Source organism: Ascaphus truei, chromosome 1 (genome assembly GCF_040206685.1).
Source record: "Ascaphus truei isolate aAscTru1 chromosome 1, aAscTru1.hap1, whole genome shotgun sequence".
Lineage (NCBI taxonomy): Eukaryota > Metazoa > Chordata > Amphibia > Anura > Ascaphidae > Ascaphus > Ascaphus truei.
Genome location: NC_134483.1, coordinates 488,731,180 through 488,748,956, shown reverse-complemented (window position 1 = coordinate 488,748,956; position 17,777 = coordinate 488,731,180). Strand labels below are relative to the sequence as shown.

Genomic DNA, 17,777 nt, shown 5'->3' with positions numbered 1-17,777 from the left:
CCAGCTCCGTTTTTGACCCCCCCCCCAGGTCCGTTTTTTACCCCCCCCCCAGCTCCGTTTTTTACCCCCCCCCCCACAAACACATACACACACACACACACACACACACACACGGAGACACACTGACACACACAGGGACAGACACACTGACACACACAGGGACAGACACACTGACACACACAGGGACAGACACACTGACACACAGTGACAGACACACTGACACACACAGGGACAGACACACTGACACACACAGGGACAGACGCACTGACACACACAGTGACAGACACTGTCATACACACTGACACCCCCTCTTACCCCCCACCCCTGCCTTCCCTCTCCCCTGCCTTCCCCCCCACCCCTGCCTTCCCCCCCCCTGCCCCTGCCTTCCCCCCCTCCTGTCCCTGCCTTCCCCCCCTCCTGTCCCTGCCTCCCCCCCCGGCTTTCCCCCCCTGCCTTTCACCCACCCGCCGCCCGTATTCCCGCCACCTCCTGCCTCTGCCTTTCACCCGCCCTCCCCCCACCTGCCGCACTCCCGCCTTTCACCCACCCGCCGCCCGTACTCCCGCCACCTCCCGCCTCTGCCTTTCACTCACCCGCCGCACTCCCGCCTCTGCCTTTCAGCAATCCCGCCACCTCCCGCCTATGTCTTTCAGCCACCCGCCGCCTCACACCCCTGCGCCCCACAGCCGCCGCCCTCACTCAATAGACACCTGCCGCCTCTCACCCACCCGCCACACACCCGTCGCCTCCCACCTCTACGCACCGACATGACTGACTAGCCGCCGCACCCACTCACCACCCACCCGGCGCCTCACCACCCACCCACCGCACTCTCACCCCTACGCACCGACATCACTGACCAGCCGCCGCCCGCACTCGCCAGACACCCGCCACCTCACAACCCTAGCGAGATCCCCACCCACAGCCAGTACTCACTACCCACCCGCCACCCGTACTGAACACTCACCCGACGCCTCACACCCGCTCACACCCTAGCGGGACACCCACCTCACATTTTTACATCACTTATGTCACCAAAATATACATTGTACTGTGGTGTGTTTACAATAAACCATTTTTAAACAACATCGTATTACATTTTCTTCCATGTTTCTTCTCAACATTATTATTCAACCTTTCCACCAAATAGTCATCCTATTGTTACCCTATTTATAAATAATTCTACCTATTACGGATTTACATCCCGGGCAAAGCCGGGTATATCACCTAGTGTACTATAAAAAAGAAAACACAAAGGGAGCCCAGAGCTACTTCCAATATGACATTAAATACACACACACGTATGTAGCCAGGTCCTCCGGTCACCCCCTTCTCTCCGGTTTCCCCCTTACCTCTGCGGGGTGTGGGAGGTGCTGCGGGGGCGGCAAGTAGGCGAGCCGGTCGGCGGGAACTTGTGGTGCACCCGGTTAGCGGAGGCCGCCATTTTGGAAATGTGCGAGCATGCGCATTAGCGATCAGGAGTTGCGGCAGCCGTTATAGAGTTGTGCATGCAGGGAGAGGCGGCCATTAGCGTAGGAGCATCCCTAGCGACGGCCATTACCAGGGAAGGCTCTGTGTGAGACTACAAGTCCCATGAGCCTCAGGGAGTTGGTATACCAGGTGGTCACAGCAGCCAATGGGGTTGTCAGAACTCTCTGATATTGATACATTTTGCGCGCTGGAGAAAACAGCAAGTTGATGACAGTTGGTGCTGGGAGAGCAAGGGGAGAGGCGGTGCGCGGGTGCAGTGGTCAGTGACCCACTGCATAGGCCAGTATTCCCCCTAGGCCCCAGTTAGTGCCCTGAGTCACCTTCAGCTTGTGTTGCTGTAGGGACAGGCCCTTTATGTAGGGACCTTTCCCTTTTAGAGTGTGTTAGTCAGGGACACAGTGCTGCGGTGAGGAGCCTGTCATTCTTAGTCTGGGCTCAGACTACTCTGCAGAGTTAAAGCACGTGGAGACATCCCCTGCGGTGGGAACTCATCGTGAGAGACTTCGCTGGATCGGCGGATCCTTTTTGAAGTGTCAGCTACCGGGTGCTGGAGCGCCCGGCAGGTATTACACACGTGCACAACAAACCGGTACCTTACAGGTGCTGATCCCGCCTTGGGGGGTGGTGGGTTCTTTGGAGACACTTGGGAGGTTAAGTGACCAAGGAACTGGTCGGTCACGCTGGACACAGTGTGGGACACACGGTGCTGGGAGGACACTATTCCAAAGTGACGTGTGGCCACGGCCACTGGTGTATAAATGTTATATGTATAGAGGTGTGCGTATATTCTATAAAGTAAAGCAGTACGTTATATACATATGCAAGCTATTATTGTTGTTCTTGTTCACGGAAATCTCACGTATTGCGGATCCTGGGCAAGTGGAGGCGCTGCCAGTTCTTATATTGTTGCCCCAGGCTCCCAATAGCGGAGGCTCAGATCTCTGTGAGCCAGGAGGTAAAGACAGCACCCGTAGACCCGCCTAGTCATAAGGAAAGAGGGCCACACACACACACACGTGCCAACGGTTATTCTAACACAAACGCCAAAAAGACCCAGGTACATGCCTTAAACGAGACCCAGCATTTCTGCATTGATTAATGGCCCATCAGATTAACAGCGGGGGTCCTTGGCAGTCCCATTCAAACTGAATGGGACTGCCAGGGACCCCTGCTGTGTTAATCCTATGGGTCTTTTAGTCAATGCAGAAATGCCTAAAACTTCCCTTAAACTAGCCAGGTTACACCCAGCACATACCCAGAATGTAACCGGGCTAGTTTAAGGCAAGCTTTAGAATACTCGTGGTCTCGTCTGTATATATATCTTGAAGAAAAGGGTCATTTAGTTTAACCCTTTGGCCAGAGCATTATAAGCCTGCGAGCCACTTGAAGGCATGACAATAATATCGCAGGTCCTAAGACCAACTGATTAAAATTCTTATTTACCTGTATAATTACATGAAAAATGATCTGCATTGGATCTGTCACAAACAGCTGCATGAAAAGGCCTGTACATATGGAAAGTGGGGAGGGGCGAGCTTAAAACCTGGGGAGGAGGGGCCACTAACCTCCAAAACAGCTGAGACCAGCTGGACAAAGTTAATAAACACACAGATACCCAGTAAGCTCATATAAACCCCCAAAATTACACGTGTGTGTGTGTGTGTGTGTGTCAAAAGGAGTGCTACTGAGCATGGCACTGTTTACTACAAAAACATCTTTTTTCAAGAGATATATATTTCACCGTGTATTTTTGTCACATTGGAAGTAGTTCTGGGCTCCCTTTGTGTTTTGTTTTTTGTAGTATACAGTGCCACGTTCAGTAGGACTCCTTTTGACAATACATTTTTTGTTTCTATAGCAACCATTTACAAAGTCACATCCTCTGCTTCTTCTGAAACAGGTTCTGGCACACCCCTTTTTCAGCCCTACCATTTCTCTAGCAGTGCACTAATTTTATCTAGTGACTGCCCGGTCACATGATCTTCCCCACAGAACTTTGCATATTGGGTCCTCTTCTGTTGCACGGACAGCCATTTAGTGAACCCCCGAACCGAATCTTCGCCGATCGATCACAGGAGAATGGATCGATCAGCAATGCGCATATTAAAGGGGGGGGGGGGGATAAAAAATGGCAGCTTGAACTGCTGCTTTTAGTAAAACTATCTTTAACTATCTCTTAATACAACATATTTACCATGTATAGTTTACAAATCCTCCATCATGGAGTTCTCTCTAACATAATGATTAGCTCTGGCAAACAAAATAAGTGTGGTTGCATTTGGCAGCAATTAGAGTTTACATTTTTGCTGGCAAATGAGATCACAATCCTTTTCCAAATCCATTCAAAGACCTATTTACAGACACTAATTAGACATGAGCCCTGACAACCAGTAATCCTCCTGAGATTGAAATCGTCCAGCAGTCAACGGGTATCCTGTAGCTCTGCTTATTCTTGCTAAACAGGACTCTGCATTCATGTAGCGATATGAGTTTTTTAATTTCTAGTACACCCTTTAAACATACTGGTTAAATAATGCCTTCTATACTTATTTTACTGATTAATGGGATAGAGTGCTTGAAACCACGTGTGTTCCATCAGCCTCTCAAAAACATATTCCTGATATCCATTATTCCAATAAATTAACTCTGCTAAAGAAAGAAATTATTTCCAAAGGATCAGTCACAAGCATTTTTCCAGAATAGAAACATGCACGTGGAAGCTTTTCGTACAGCTGGGCAGTAATGCGCTGTTTTAAAAGAATTACCCACCGGCCTTTAGTATTTAAGTTTTGTTATTTTTGAATATCAAAAAGGTGGGTTTTTTTTTTTTCTCTCTCTCTTAACTGTGTGCTGCTAATTGACCAACTGGAACAAGCTGATTTATTGGGGAGGGGGGAGGGTCATGTGACTGCTCTAGCTGTATAAAACCAATATACACCCCCCCCCCCTGCATTTGGCATTTTTAAAGTGAGATTTTTTAAGTGAGAATACATAGTTAGACTATAGTTTTACTAGAGGTGACTGGGGACTTCATCTTTCTACTACCTCTTCTACACAAGGCAACAAACAGTGAGCTTATATGATCACACTATGACCCTATGCTTGTTAGCCTGCACAATTTAATCCCCCACCCACATTACAATTTATTTCACTGCAGCCTCTCCCAACACTGACTGCACACAACTACCTCCTGCACTACTACTAACTCAGCCCACTGCATAGATCCAAGCATTGCAATTCAGAAAAAACATTTGACAAGGAAAAGGCACACCCCTGCTGTTTAGTCTGCACACACACTTGGCTCAAAACAGCTCCATGCATCATTACCTACCTCTGGCATACCTGGTATGTACCTCAACTTTGTTCTTTCTCGTGGCCTCATTGAAATGTTACTCCCTCTATCCACTACAAATTCCTCCCTCCTGACCCACGCCCAACATCACCATACACCCTGGACTACTCAAAAGGCTTGCACTATCTACTGAATGTTGGTGGAGAACTCTAAAAACCAGCACACCAACCACCGTACACTCAAATGGCAAACACCACAAATTTAGAACTTGCAAACAACTACTCAAATTTCTAGTCACACTATTACTCTGTTTAGCAGGCGATATTGAACCTAACCCAGGCACTCCCATTTCAACTCTGTCCCATACCTCTGAGAATACCTCCTTCAAATTCAAAAAAGGTCTATTTGTTGCCCATATAAATATCAGGAGTCTGCTGCCCAAACTGGATGAACTAAGAGCATGGTGCCTTATGCATAAACCCAAAGCCATTGTTCTCACAGAAACATGGCTAAACCCTAAAACTCCAGATGCAAATATTGCCATTCAGGGATACTCCATATCTAGGAAAAATAGGTCAAAGAGAGGAGGAGGGGTGTTTTATATTGCAGACACCGTACAATTTACACTGCTAAATTGCCTCCCAAGCCCACCCTCTTTTGAAATCCTAGTTGGCAGAATCTGTCTCCCCTTTTCTAAGCCCATCTTGCTTGCTGGCATCTACCGCCCACCTAAAGCTCCTCTACAGTCCCTGACTGATAAAACCCAGTTTCTTGGCTCCTTTTCCTCTCTGAGAAGAGTGGTGTGCTAGTTCTTGGGGATTTCAAATTCAATTAGCTTGACCCTAAAAAACACAAAATACAGATACAAATCAAATCGCTTAACCTATCGCAACTAATTTCCCAACCCACACGGACAAACCCAAAATCGCACAACCATTCCTTGCTAGACTGGATTCTCTCCTCAAATCCCAGTAGAATCCAATCCTCTGGCATCCTTCCTGACATTTTCAGTGACCATGCAATAGTGTACTGTGTAAGGAAAATTAAACCGTCCCAATCAAGCCCTAAAGTTCTCCTCACTAGAACATTGAGAAACTTTAACACACAACAGTTTCTGGATGACCTTGCCAACTGCCCTTGACACAGAATCGATTTAATTTCCGACCCTGATTCTGCGCTCGACTATTTCCAATCCGAGTTCTTAAAACTCTGTGATACCCATGCTCCACTACGCAGAATAACGGTACGGCGGGCCCACCTTTCATGGGTTAAAACTGATCTAATAGCACGCTACCAGTTCAGGGATGCCTTTTGGAAAAGCTACAAAGTAACTGGCACTACCAAGGATCTCAATCACTACAGATGCCTGCGGAACATTTGCACAAGGCAAACAAGACATGCAAAAGCACAATATTACTCTGACAATCTCCTCCAGAACACATCAACCCCATCTAACTTCTGGAAGGTTATCAACAATATATTCCAGCCTTCTAACCATCAACAACCAAGTAATATCACTAAGGGGGATATTACTCTGACAAACCCCACTGACATTGCAAATGCATTCAATGATTACTTTGTGGGGTGTGCTACTAACTTATTAGCGACCATCTAGGTTCCTAAGACTTGGTGCCCCAGCAATTGCCAAACCAATTGCTTCCATAGTCAACTCTATCCTGTCTGCAGGCCATATCCCTAAGACCTGGAAAACTGCCAGAGTTGTCCCAATCTTCAAAAGTGGGGACAAAAACACTGTCTCAAACTACAGGCCAATCTCACTTCTCGCAATCCTACCCAAATTCATGGAAAAGTGTGTCCACTCCCAATTAAGCGATTACTATACCAAGACAAATTTCCCTAGCCAATTCCAATCTGGCTTTCGCCCCAAACACTCCACCGTAACCACACTGCTAAAAGTTTGCAATGAAATCCAGTGTGGAATGGAACGGGGACAACTCACTAGTGCAATATTCCTAGATTTTGCAAAGGCTTTTGACACAGTTGATCATGCTATCTGGCTTAAACTCCAGAGCTCTGGAATAGGGTAGCATACTTTAAACTGGTTTCAGTTCTACCTATCAGGTAGATCCCAACATGTGTCCATCCAAGGCTCTAACTCCAATCCCCTTGATATCACCTGTGGCGTCCCACAAGGCTCTGTTCTGGGGCCCCTACCCCTCTCAGTGTTCAGCAATGATCTTCCCACAGCTTGTAAGGAAGCTTCAATACACATGTATGCAGATGACACAATCCTATATGCACACAGCCATAGCCTCACCGACCTTCAACACATATTTCAGTCTGACTTTTTGAGACTCGAAAACTGGATTTCCCAAAACAAACTGTTTTTAAACACTGACAAGACTGTAACAATGGTATTTGGGACCAAGACTAAATTTGTAAAGCTTCCAGTGACTGAGCTACAGATCAGAACCAACGCTAACACCACCCTAACTCCTGTTACTAGTTTTAAATAGCTAGGCATATGGTTTGACTCCCACTTAACATTCTGAATGCACATTGATACCCTGACATTCAAAACCTATGCCAAACTTTACAGGAACACATCCTCCCTAAGCCAGCTGGTCAGAAAGCGTATCGCACAGCAGATGCTTATCCCAATTATCAACTATGGAGACATAGTATATGGCTCGGCACCCCAAACCCACCTTAGCAAACTTGACACCCTCTACAATTCAATTTGTTGTTTTGTTCTCCAATGCATCTACAACACACCACTGCGAAATGCTCAAAGAACTAGATTGGTCATCACTAGAGTCTAGGCGCAAAGTTCAACTTTCCTGTCTTGCCTTCAAATACTTTCTGGGCAAGCTACCCATCTATCTGAACAAGCTCCTCAATCCTACCACATGCAGCACTTATCTGAATCCAAAAGACTGTTCATGGTCGCAAGGCTCAACAAAGTATCTGGCCGTTCCTCCTTCTCTTACCGTGCACCCCAAAACTGGAACACCCTACCAGAGACTCTCACATCCACCACCAGTTTAAGTTCTTTCAAAACTAAGGCTGTCTCACATTTTAATCTGGTCTGTAACTGTTACATAAGCCTATAATATACATCTTCTATAACTGTGCATGCAATATACTGGATATAATGTATACAGTATCCTGTAACTCTATTTGAAACCATGTATTATTTTAACTATGCCCAGGACATACTTGAAAACGAGAGGTAACTCTCAATGTATTACTTCCTGGTAAAACATTTTATAAATAAATAAATAAAAACAGACTCTTCCAAGTCTTCTTAAAGAATATAACAGCTTAAAAAAATATATCGGGCAAAAAGCACCACTATGGTGTACCAAATGTATTCACCAAATAAATTACAAACAAAAAGTGTCACAAAGAGAGTTAAAGCAGCACTACACCGTTTTACAGGATTGACGCATGGGGTCTCTGGGGCTAAACTCCATTAATTTCAGCTCCGGGGACCCTCTGCTTCCCGATATACTTGCCCCCGTACCGGGTTCTTTCTGCAGAGCTATTTATTTTTCCATAATCCAAATCACTTCATTGAGAGAGAGCAAAAAGGGATTACAAATCACTTCAATGCAAGTGCTCAATAAAATTGTAATTTCTTCCGCAGGAACTCATAGCAGAACAGGGAACGGGGAAAACCGGAGGTAAAGGGAAACCAGGGGCCATTGAAAGAGCTGGCCCAAAATGGACTACCGGGATGCCGGTATCTCTGCCGGCAGGGATCTTGTGTGCCGACAAAATGATGGCGTTTAAAATGTCCCACATCACACATGCCAATAGGAAGCCGTGACATCATTCCTTGCGGCTTCCAATTGGCCCGCATGAATGTGTTGAATAAATGAGTGCGTGTGTGTGTGGGAATGCTCAGTTTCAGGTTAATTGTTGGATGGAATTCATTCAGCCTTTCATGGAATTGGATGAGATCGTGTTCACTCCAAATTACCAAGAAATCATCTATGTAGCAAATTTGGTGCTGCGGGTGGACAAGAAATTATTTTCCAATTTTGCCATATAGAAGACCAGACTGTGTGGTGCTCTTAAACGTAGACTCAGCAATTTCAATTATATTGTATACATAGTGTTTGTCCTCGAAGTATCCCACATATAAATGGTGACCACCTATAGTATAAACACCTATTTCCACCAGAAATCAATAAACCGGAAGAGTATAACCCTGTTAGGCAAATACTCACACTAGCTAGTGTCCAGCCAAATCATTGAATAGGAAAAATGGTGTAGTAGAGTAAATAAACTCACTTAAAGCAGGTGGTCCTCCCGGGATTTACCTTCTAGGTGCGTGCATCCGGTACTCCACAGCAAGAGCAGATATCCAGGAAGGAGAATTGGAGCACAGCTACATGAAAAAACAATCGCTAGAGAGTGTGTCCCAAAATAAGAGGTTTATTTGGGTCAGAGCATGGTACAATGGTACCATGCTCTGACCCAAATAAACCTCTTATTTTGGGACACACTCTCTAGCGATTGTTTTTTCATGTAGCTGTGCTCCAATTCTCCTTCCTGGATATCCAATTTTGCCATAAACAGATTTGCATATTGTGGTGTAAATCCTTGTTCCGATTACTGTCCCCATATCTTCCAGGTAGATGTGTTCACCAAATGAGAAGTAGTTGTGTGTGAATATGAATTGAATTAGTTGTAGAACAGTCTCTGCGTGTTGATTGTTTAGCATGATATCAACCATACTTAAAGCAATCTTGGTGGGGAATGTTGGTGTAAAGCAGTGGATCGCAACCTTTTTTCTCTCTATGCACCCCTATTCCTAATGGTTAGTTGCCAAGGAACCACTCCAATAGCGCACACACACACACACACACACACACACACACACACACACACACACACACACACACACACACACGCACTCTCTCCTGCCCATACTGCTTTCTCTTCTGCTTGGTTCAACCCTTCAGGTTCCTGATATCTCCTCCTGATTGGCTACATTACCCTGCAGCAGCCAATCAGGATGATAAACTGTTCAGCCCCCCCGTCCTGCTTTCTCCCTGCTCTGCGAGATCGGTGAACTCCCGTGGCACCCTTTCATCCTCTCGCGGCTATTGAGAAACACTTGTGTAAAGGGATTATAGCTGTCCATATTTGCAAAGATGATTCCTTCTGGTAAAGAACCAGATGGCTTATTAAACTATCCTGTAGGGACCTGGCTACATACTCCTCCACAGGTATTCAGGATATTTCCTATCCAGCCTATTAGTGTGACCTGGATTTACTATCAATTGCTACAGATTTTAAAATGTACAGTATTAATATTGGTATGTGTGAACTGGATTCTACTATCAATTTGCAAGATCCTAAAATTGAATTAACAATTTGGTGTGTCTTAGTTGATTAGGCAGACCCCTCCCTTAATTAGTAGTCAATGTGGCTGTGTTTTAGAATACTTAAGGCTGGATACTTTGGCTGTGAGCCATATGGCTGTGTAACAATAAAGTGTAACATTTAAGTGTGTGGTAGAGTTAATCTTGGAGTTGAAGATTTGGGGAAGATCTGGACTCTGAACAATAACTTTACAACTGTGAGAACTTTACTTTCTAAAAGCTGTGATTAATTGTACTCTTTCTGTCCTCCAATAACTGGTCAGTCTCTCCTCATGTATCTCACTATGCCCTCCCTATTTATTTTTCTGTTTACTGTTTCCTCACTCCTTTGTGAGCATTTCTGTTCTCTACAACATCCCCACTCCACCATTATTTATACACCTCTCTCCCAACAACTTCTTTACCCCTCAATAAAAAACACCCACACAAATCCTCTATTCACTCCCTCTATCTACTCCATCCTGCTGCTGGGGATCTCCCCTAAGCCTGAACCCACACATACACACCTGATCTCACCCACGGCTCCCTGCCATCTCTTCCCCTGTAAATGGTGTTAACCTTTTCATTTAACACTGACTAACCTTAGAACCTGCCCCACAAATCAAGCATCCCAATAGCCTGCACTCATTGCTATTGTCCCACAGTCACTTATACCACCTATTGTGGCCAAGCACACCCATCTACAGCACTTATTTCCTCACCTGCTGTCTCTGTAAATTTCCCCTCAAACCTCTTAGATTGTAACCTCTTCGGGGCAGGGATTTCCTTTCCCATTGTCTGATTTTTTGCTGCACTTATTGTATTTTTAAAATTCCCTGTACTGTATTCTTTGTGAAGTGCGGAGTACACTTTTGGCGCTATATAAATAAAGACATACAATACCATACCAGAGATAAATAGCCACCCTGGGTACCCCTCTGTGTATTTTGAAAAACATGCAGAAAGAACCTACTTTTGGGTTTTATGGAAGGTCCTGAATATGTACTCATTGTGGAGGTGGAGGCCTTTGCTGATCCTTTCTTTAGTGTAGGTATGGGTGGGGTCTTCCTGTAGTATTTACTATATAATAGTGGTCTTTGTTCTTCATTCAAATAGTCTGTTATGTTCATCATAACTAAAACACCTGCCTTGTCTGTAGGTTTGATTATTAATGTCTGTTGTGTCTTTAGTGACTGTATGGCTTTCTATTTCTAAAGGTTTCTATAGATTTGTCAAGTTTAGGGTTATGTCCTGGTGAAAGAAGCCAGTTGGATTTTTTTTCTTGGCTATCCTTGGTCTGTGGTGCTGGTGGGTTCATTATCATTTCCATATCGGATACAGTTCTCTGAAGAATTCAATGTAATTGTAGAGTTCTGTTTCATGCATAGGGTTTGTGGGGCAGAATGTCAGTCCATAAAGCAGCAATCAAAGTGGACAGGTTTTTTTTTTTTTTTTTTTTAAATCTTTTTTTACATAGCATTGAAGTCTACACTTACGCTAACAGACCTTTCTGCAAAATGTTTCAGTATCAACTTAATGTCAAAATATCCTCATTTAATATTAACATACAGTGTGAAAACGCGTTAATTCATAGTTGTACTCACCAGTTTCAAATGGGCATACTGGTATTCTGTTTTCTCTTGCTCTCCACATATGTGCAAAGTCCCACGATAAACATTTTTGGTGATCTTTGTAAGGACGTTGGTGAGGTGGAATTGAGTCCAACACAGCAAATGTCTTTGCTGCTGCATAAAGTATGGTCTCACTGTGCTTTGTATCTGTATCTATTGTGTCTGCATGTACAACCCAGGCTCTGAGCATCACATAATATACATGAATGGAATGCTGCATGAAATAGTCATTCTTATAAATGATAATGCTGGGAAATGTGACGTTCACTCTGCGGGTCCTTATCTCATGAAGGTCTCCGTCATTCTTCCAGCGCTTTTTAAAAACCGATATTCCAGTCCTCAATTCCGATGAAGCCACAACGTCAACATGTACCATGCAAGGTCTGGTGCACAAATATTGCACAGAAATTTCCGAGTTGGCCACACTGTTTGGTAAGCTGTGAAACTCAACCAAATCTCCATAGTTCAAGTGCGGCATATGTTGTTCTGTGATGGACATGGTCTCCTTGCTGGAACATGACACTGGAATCTATAAATATGAAGAGGACAATTTTAATACAATATACTGTTTTCTGGGTTTTTATAGTTTTTTTTTCCAAAACATTAAAAGAGTATTTCCTCTTGTCCGATTTTTATTTTAACCCTTTAATGTCCCTGGGGTGTTGTGCTTCATGGGTTCTGGCACCCGGGGTGTCACATGGCATACGTCGCCCAAAAAATGCTTGTTGTCTTCGTAGTGCAGCTTCCTAAAATAGTTGCTATAGTAACCCAAAGAAGTTTAATACATAAAAGAGGCATCGAGAGTGGATTTTTAATGGGGTATTAACTAATTTGTTAAAAAAATAAAATAAAACACATAGGATTTTTAATGAAATGTTGCTTGAAGGTCTGGATACAATTGGTTTAAAAAATAAAATAAAAAGTTTGAAAAATAAAAAATGTATTATATGATAATTTTACTAAAGTATATGCTGACATTTGTATACAGCCAACATTGTTAATTGCTTTTAAATAACGTAATGGATTCTTAGTTTATCTGTACAAAAGCAAGAGGTAATGGACTAAACAGGATAGATAAGAATGGGGAAATAGCTATGGGTCATGGAGACAGATTTGGGGCAAGTGGGAGTTTGGCAGGCAGAGAGGCACCCATACTAAATACAGGTAATACTAAAACCTCTAAAGACTAAATACAATTGACGTAGGAAGGCAGGAGCACAAATAACAATTGTAGACTGCTAAAAACCTTAAATGCATGCTTGCTAATGCAAGAAGCCCGACAGATAAAATGGGGGGAGCTTAAATTAATAGCTACGGTAGAAGGGAATAATACAATAAGACCCAAGGGGGTCCAAAAGAATCCTACGATAAGTACTCGCTGTAGATATCAAAGTGATGACCATATAAGTCATAAAAGGTATAAATAACCTTGATCACTATTAGTGATTATGGGTAAATGACTTCACCAATACACAACGTCCTATATAGATCATTTAGGATACGGAAGAAAAATAATAAAGTTTTATTTATACCAATGTTTAAAATGCATGGAATATACAGTAATAAAAAACCTCCATGAAAAAAGGGAATAGGCGGTTAACCAAAGCTAAATTTAGTAGACACCTGGAGAAAGTCCCACGGAATGAAACACGTTGGTGCGTTTGTTTCTTTCACTCACATTGTGAGCTAATGAATTAAAGCCTTTCTATTTTTCCTTGGAATCGTTTTGCTGTGCTCCTACGCTCTACATTGCCTGTTGCTGATTCTACCCCGTAGGATTGCACGCCCTGGAACATTGGAAAACTGGATTAATTGTGGGCACCTCTATGGGCAGGTAATGGGCTATAGCCCTTATACGTTTACCTTTGGCCTTACTATTAGGGATGCTTATACACAGTGGGGGTTACTATACAAAAGGCCCATTGGTTATGGTAGTCAAGTGGACACCGCTAGGTCATTTGTCCCCCCCCGTTTATATTCATGGACATTAAGCTATTACGGACAGTTCCAGTGTGTTTATTATTGCTTCAACATCAATCGTGTGACACGTGTTCAGAGCACACACATATGAGCACCATTTCTTTGCAATCTCTATCTTATTTCCTACTTGTACCCCAAATTTAACCCTTTAATTTTTAATCAGCTGTACAGCTGAACCCCGTCATAATGCGGTCCTCAGGGTCCACAGAATGAGACCACATTATAACTGGGATCGCGTAAATTTTGCCGCGCGAGGACTTACCGGTATCTGCATTTCTCTCCTCTCTGTGGCTCTCTCCTCTCCCTGCCGTACTTTCGAGCGGGAGCCACATTTAGACCGCGTTATATGCGGATCCGCGTTGTAGCGGATCGCGCTAGAACGGGGTTGAGCGGCATATGTCATCGCTTTTGTTGTCTACCGTACAAAAGAGCAATATGATATCATAGGCATTACTGAAACATGGTGGGATGAAACTCATGAATGGGCAGTTAATTTAGAGGGCTTTTCCCTTTTTCGGAAGGATCGAGCAAATAGAAAAGGTGGTGGAGCATGTTTATATGTTAAACTGGATCTAAAACCGATTATAGGATTGATGAAAATGTAGAGACCTTGTGGATAGAAATTAGTAGTGGAGGTAAAAATATAAAGAAAATGTTTGTAGAAATATGCTATAAACCACCAAATATCGGAAGCTAAATGACTTGCTAATGGAGAAGGCAGCAAAACTCAGTACCACCAGATTGGTGTAAAGCAGACGTGGTGTCTATATTTAAAAAGGGAGCTAGATCACAACCGTGGAATTACAGAACTGTAAGCCTGACATCAATAGTGGGGAAGCTACTTGAAGGTTAAAAATCAGGAATACATAATGGATAACAAAATGATTAGTATTAGTCAACATGGATTTATAAAGGATCGGTCGTGCCAAACTAAACTTTTTAGTTTCTTTGAGGAGGTAAGTACAGGTGGTCCTCAGTATCCGATGGCCCGCTTTCTGTCGAATGCCTTATCCGACGCCGCATAATGCAATCCGCTGGACGCATTATCCGACATCTGATCTGCTTATTCGACGGTCACCACCGCCGATTAACATGGACCCTCAATCCGACGGTCCGTTATTCGACGGCAGTTTGCGGGATGTATGATGTCGGATAAGCGTGGACCGGCTGTAGTTATTTAGACCAGGGTAATCCAATTCATACGGTCTACTTTGATTTGGCAAAAGCTTTTGATACGGCGCCACACGAGGTTAGTGTACAAAATAAAAGGAAATTGGACTAGGTAACAATATTTGCACTTGGATTGAAAACTGGTTGAAGGACAGACAGCAGAGTTGTCATAAATGGAACCTTTTCAGGTTGGGCTAAAGTTGTGAGTAGAGTATCGGATATCAAGGATCGGTACTGGGACCCCTGCTTTTTAACTTGTTTATTAATGACCTTGAGGTTTGCATAGAGAGCAAAGTCTCCATCTTTGCACTAACTAGTTTAAGGTAGAAGTAGTAGTTGTGTTAATTAGGAGTACAGCATCGTGCGTATCTCTTGGCATATTATTTCTTTTATTATGAAAGATACATTTCAGACGTGCAAATTGGGTCCCGACAACCTTACTCTCAATAGCACTTTAATAATTATTATTTACATGGCATTTAAAAAAAAAAAAGGAATTTGCAGCAACGTCTAAAAAGCAGCACTTAAAAGAAAATGTAAATTTCTATATGCAAAATGTACTAGCTGGTATTTTACAGCACTTTGTAAGCAAAACATGACTGAGGATTTAACAATGGTTTCATCAGGACAAACAGCTAAACGTAGTCTATGCAAACAATAAAGAAATGACAATCTCGTGTTCTGGTGGAACGGTTTGTTTATTTAAATTATTCAAATGGATGTGTGACTGATATTGTCAGAGGATGTGGGGATATGTCACAATTATCAAGTTATTTTCTTTGCTGACAATGTGTGCAAAAGCTTGTTTTAAACTTATAATACACACAAAACACACAAACACTTACACACTAGATATATATACCAGGTACACACACATTTCAGATGCGTTAACGTGCAACAGACCTTAGTAAATCTACCCCTTAAAGCTGCAGTTCAGTCTATATCCTGCATGTGTGTTTTTTTTAATAAATCAGTTCTGTAGTAAGAAAAAATACTTTTAGCATTTTCGGTTTTAAAAAAAACAACTTTGAAAGACCAATTTTCTTGTATTCTATTTTAACAAGCATTTGCTTAGGCACTGCCCCTTCATGTCCTGTCACAAACCCAGGCACACCCCTTTGTCAGCCCTGCCCTCCCTCTCTCTAAACGTGCACTAGCATCTGGTCACATGATCTTCCTCATACAGTAGTACATTCAAGGAAGCTGGAGAAAAGGGATCAGCCATGCATAGCAGCTCGGATAGGCGATTTCAAACTTATTACAGTGTTTATTCCATTCATTGCACGTGTATATAATGTAAAATTGTAATAATTCCATTTATAGCAAACGTGTATATGTGAATATTATTTAGATGTATATGTATGTTACTGAAATGTGGAGTGAGTGTGTAGGTAAATACACACAATACACTTCCACTGCATATATATATATATATATATATATATATATATATATATATATATATATATATATATATATATATATATATATTATATATGTATGTATATGTGAAGTTATGTGAGTAAAAAAGTGACAAAAACCCTCCATAGCAAGGCAAATAGCAAATGGAAATATTACTGTATGCTCATTTGTATGTATATATATATTTATATACACACACACTTCAAATACGGATAGTGATTCACGTAAATGATATATATATTCACTTTCTGGGAGTATAAGAGTGACTGTCCTGTTGTTCCTTTTTTTGTATCCATCATTGAATGGTATGCACCCTCTCTTTACGTTTATTTTATACTAGCTGAGTGACCCGGCGTTGCCCGGGATGTAATGTTCCCGCTCCTCTCTCTCTCCTCACCCCTCCCCCTCTCTCTGTTTGTCCCCCATTCACATCAATCCAGTTCACCCCCTCCCTCCTTTACAGCTTCATGCAGTGTGTGTGCGTCAGTCATTGTGTGTGCGTCAGTCAGTCAGTGTGTGTGCGCGCGCGCGTCAGTGAGTCTGACGCAGAAACACAAACACACACACACAGACTGACTGACGCACACACACACAGTCAGTGTGTGCGTGTGTGTGTGTGCCTCAGTCAGTCAGTGTGTGCGTGCGGCAGTCAGTCAGTCATTCAGTCAGTGTGTGGGTGTGGGGGTGTGCGCGCGCGCGCGTCAGTAAGTGTGTGTGTGTGTGTCAGTCAGTGTGTGTGTGTGTGTGTGTGTCAGTGTGTGTGTGTGTGTGTCAGTGTGTGTGTGTGTGTGTGTGTCAGTGTCAGTGTGTGTGTGTGTGTCAGTGTCAGTGTGTGTGTGTGTCAGTGTATGTGTGTGTGTGTGTACCATTCATTGTGTGTGCGCGCGCGCGTCAGTCTGTGTGTGTGCGCGCGTGGGTGTGGGGGTGTGCGCGCGTGCGTCAGTCAGTGTGTGTGTGTGTGTCAGTCAGTGTGTGTGTGTGTCAGTGTGTGTGTGTGTGTGTCAGTGTGTGTGTGTGTGTGTTTGTTTGTGTCAGTGTGTGTGTGTGTGTGTGTGTCAGTGTGTGTGTGTGTGTGTTTGTGCAGCAGTCAGTGTGTGTGTGTGCAGCAGTCAGTGGGTGTGTGTGCAGCAGTCAGTGTGTGTGTGTGTGTGTGCTCGCGTCAGTCTGTGTATGTGTGCGTGTGGCTGTGAGGGGTTGTGTGCATGCGGCTGTGAGGGGTTGTGTGCGTGCGTCAGTATGTATGTGTGTGTGTCAGTCAGTGCGTCAATCAGTCAGTGTGTGTGTGTGTGTGTGTGCGTGCGTCAGTGTGTGTGCGTGCGTCAGTCAGGGTGTGTGCGTGCGTCAGTCAGGGTGTGTGCGTGCGTCAGTCAGGGTGTGTGCGTGCGTCAGTCAGGGTGTGTGCGTGCGGCTGTCAGTGTGTGTACGTGTGGCTGTCAGGGTTTGTGTGCGTGCGCC

General features: G+C 43.6%; 1 protein-coding gene across 1 annotated transcript in view; it reads right to left on the bottom strand.

Moving 5' to 3' along the window:
* SEL1L3 (SEL1L family member 3) overlaps nt 1–17,777 on the bottom strand; it is an 81,762-nt gene that overhangs the window by 50,380 nt on the left and 13,605 nt on the right. Inside the window, exon 2 of the mRNA XM_075568317.1 lies at nt 11,724–12,279. Coding sequence (XP_075424432.1) covers nt 11,724–12,279 — 556 coding nt within the window. The remainder of the gene's footprint in view (nt 1–11,723; nt 12,280–17,777) is intronic.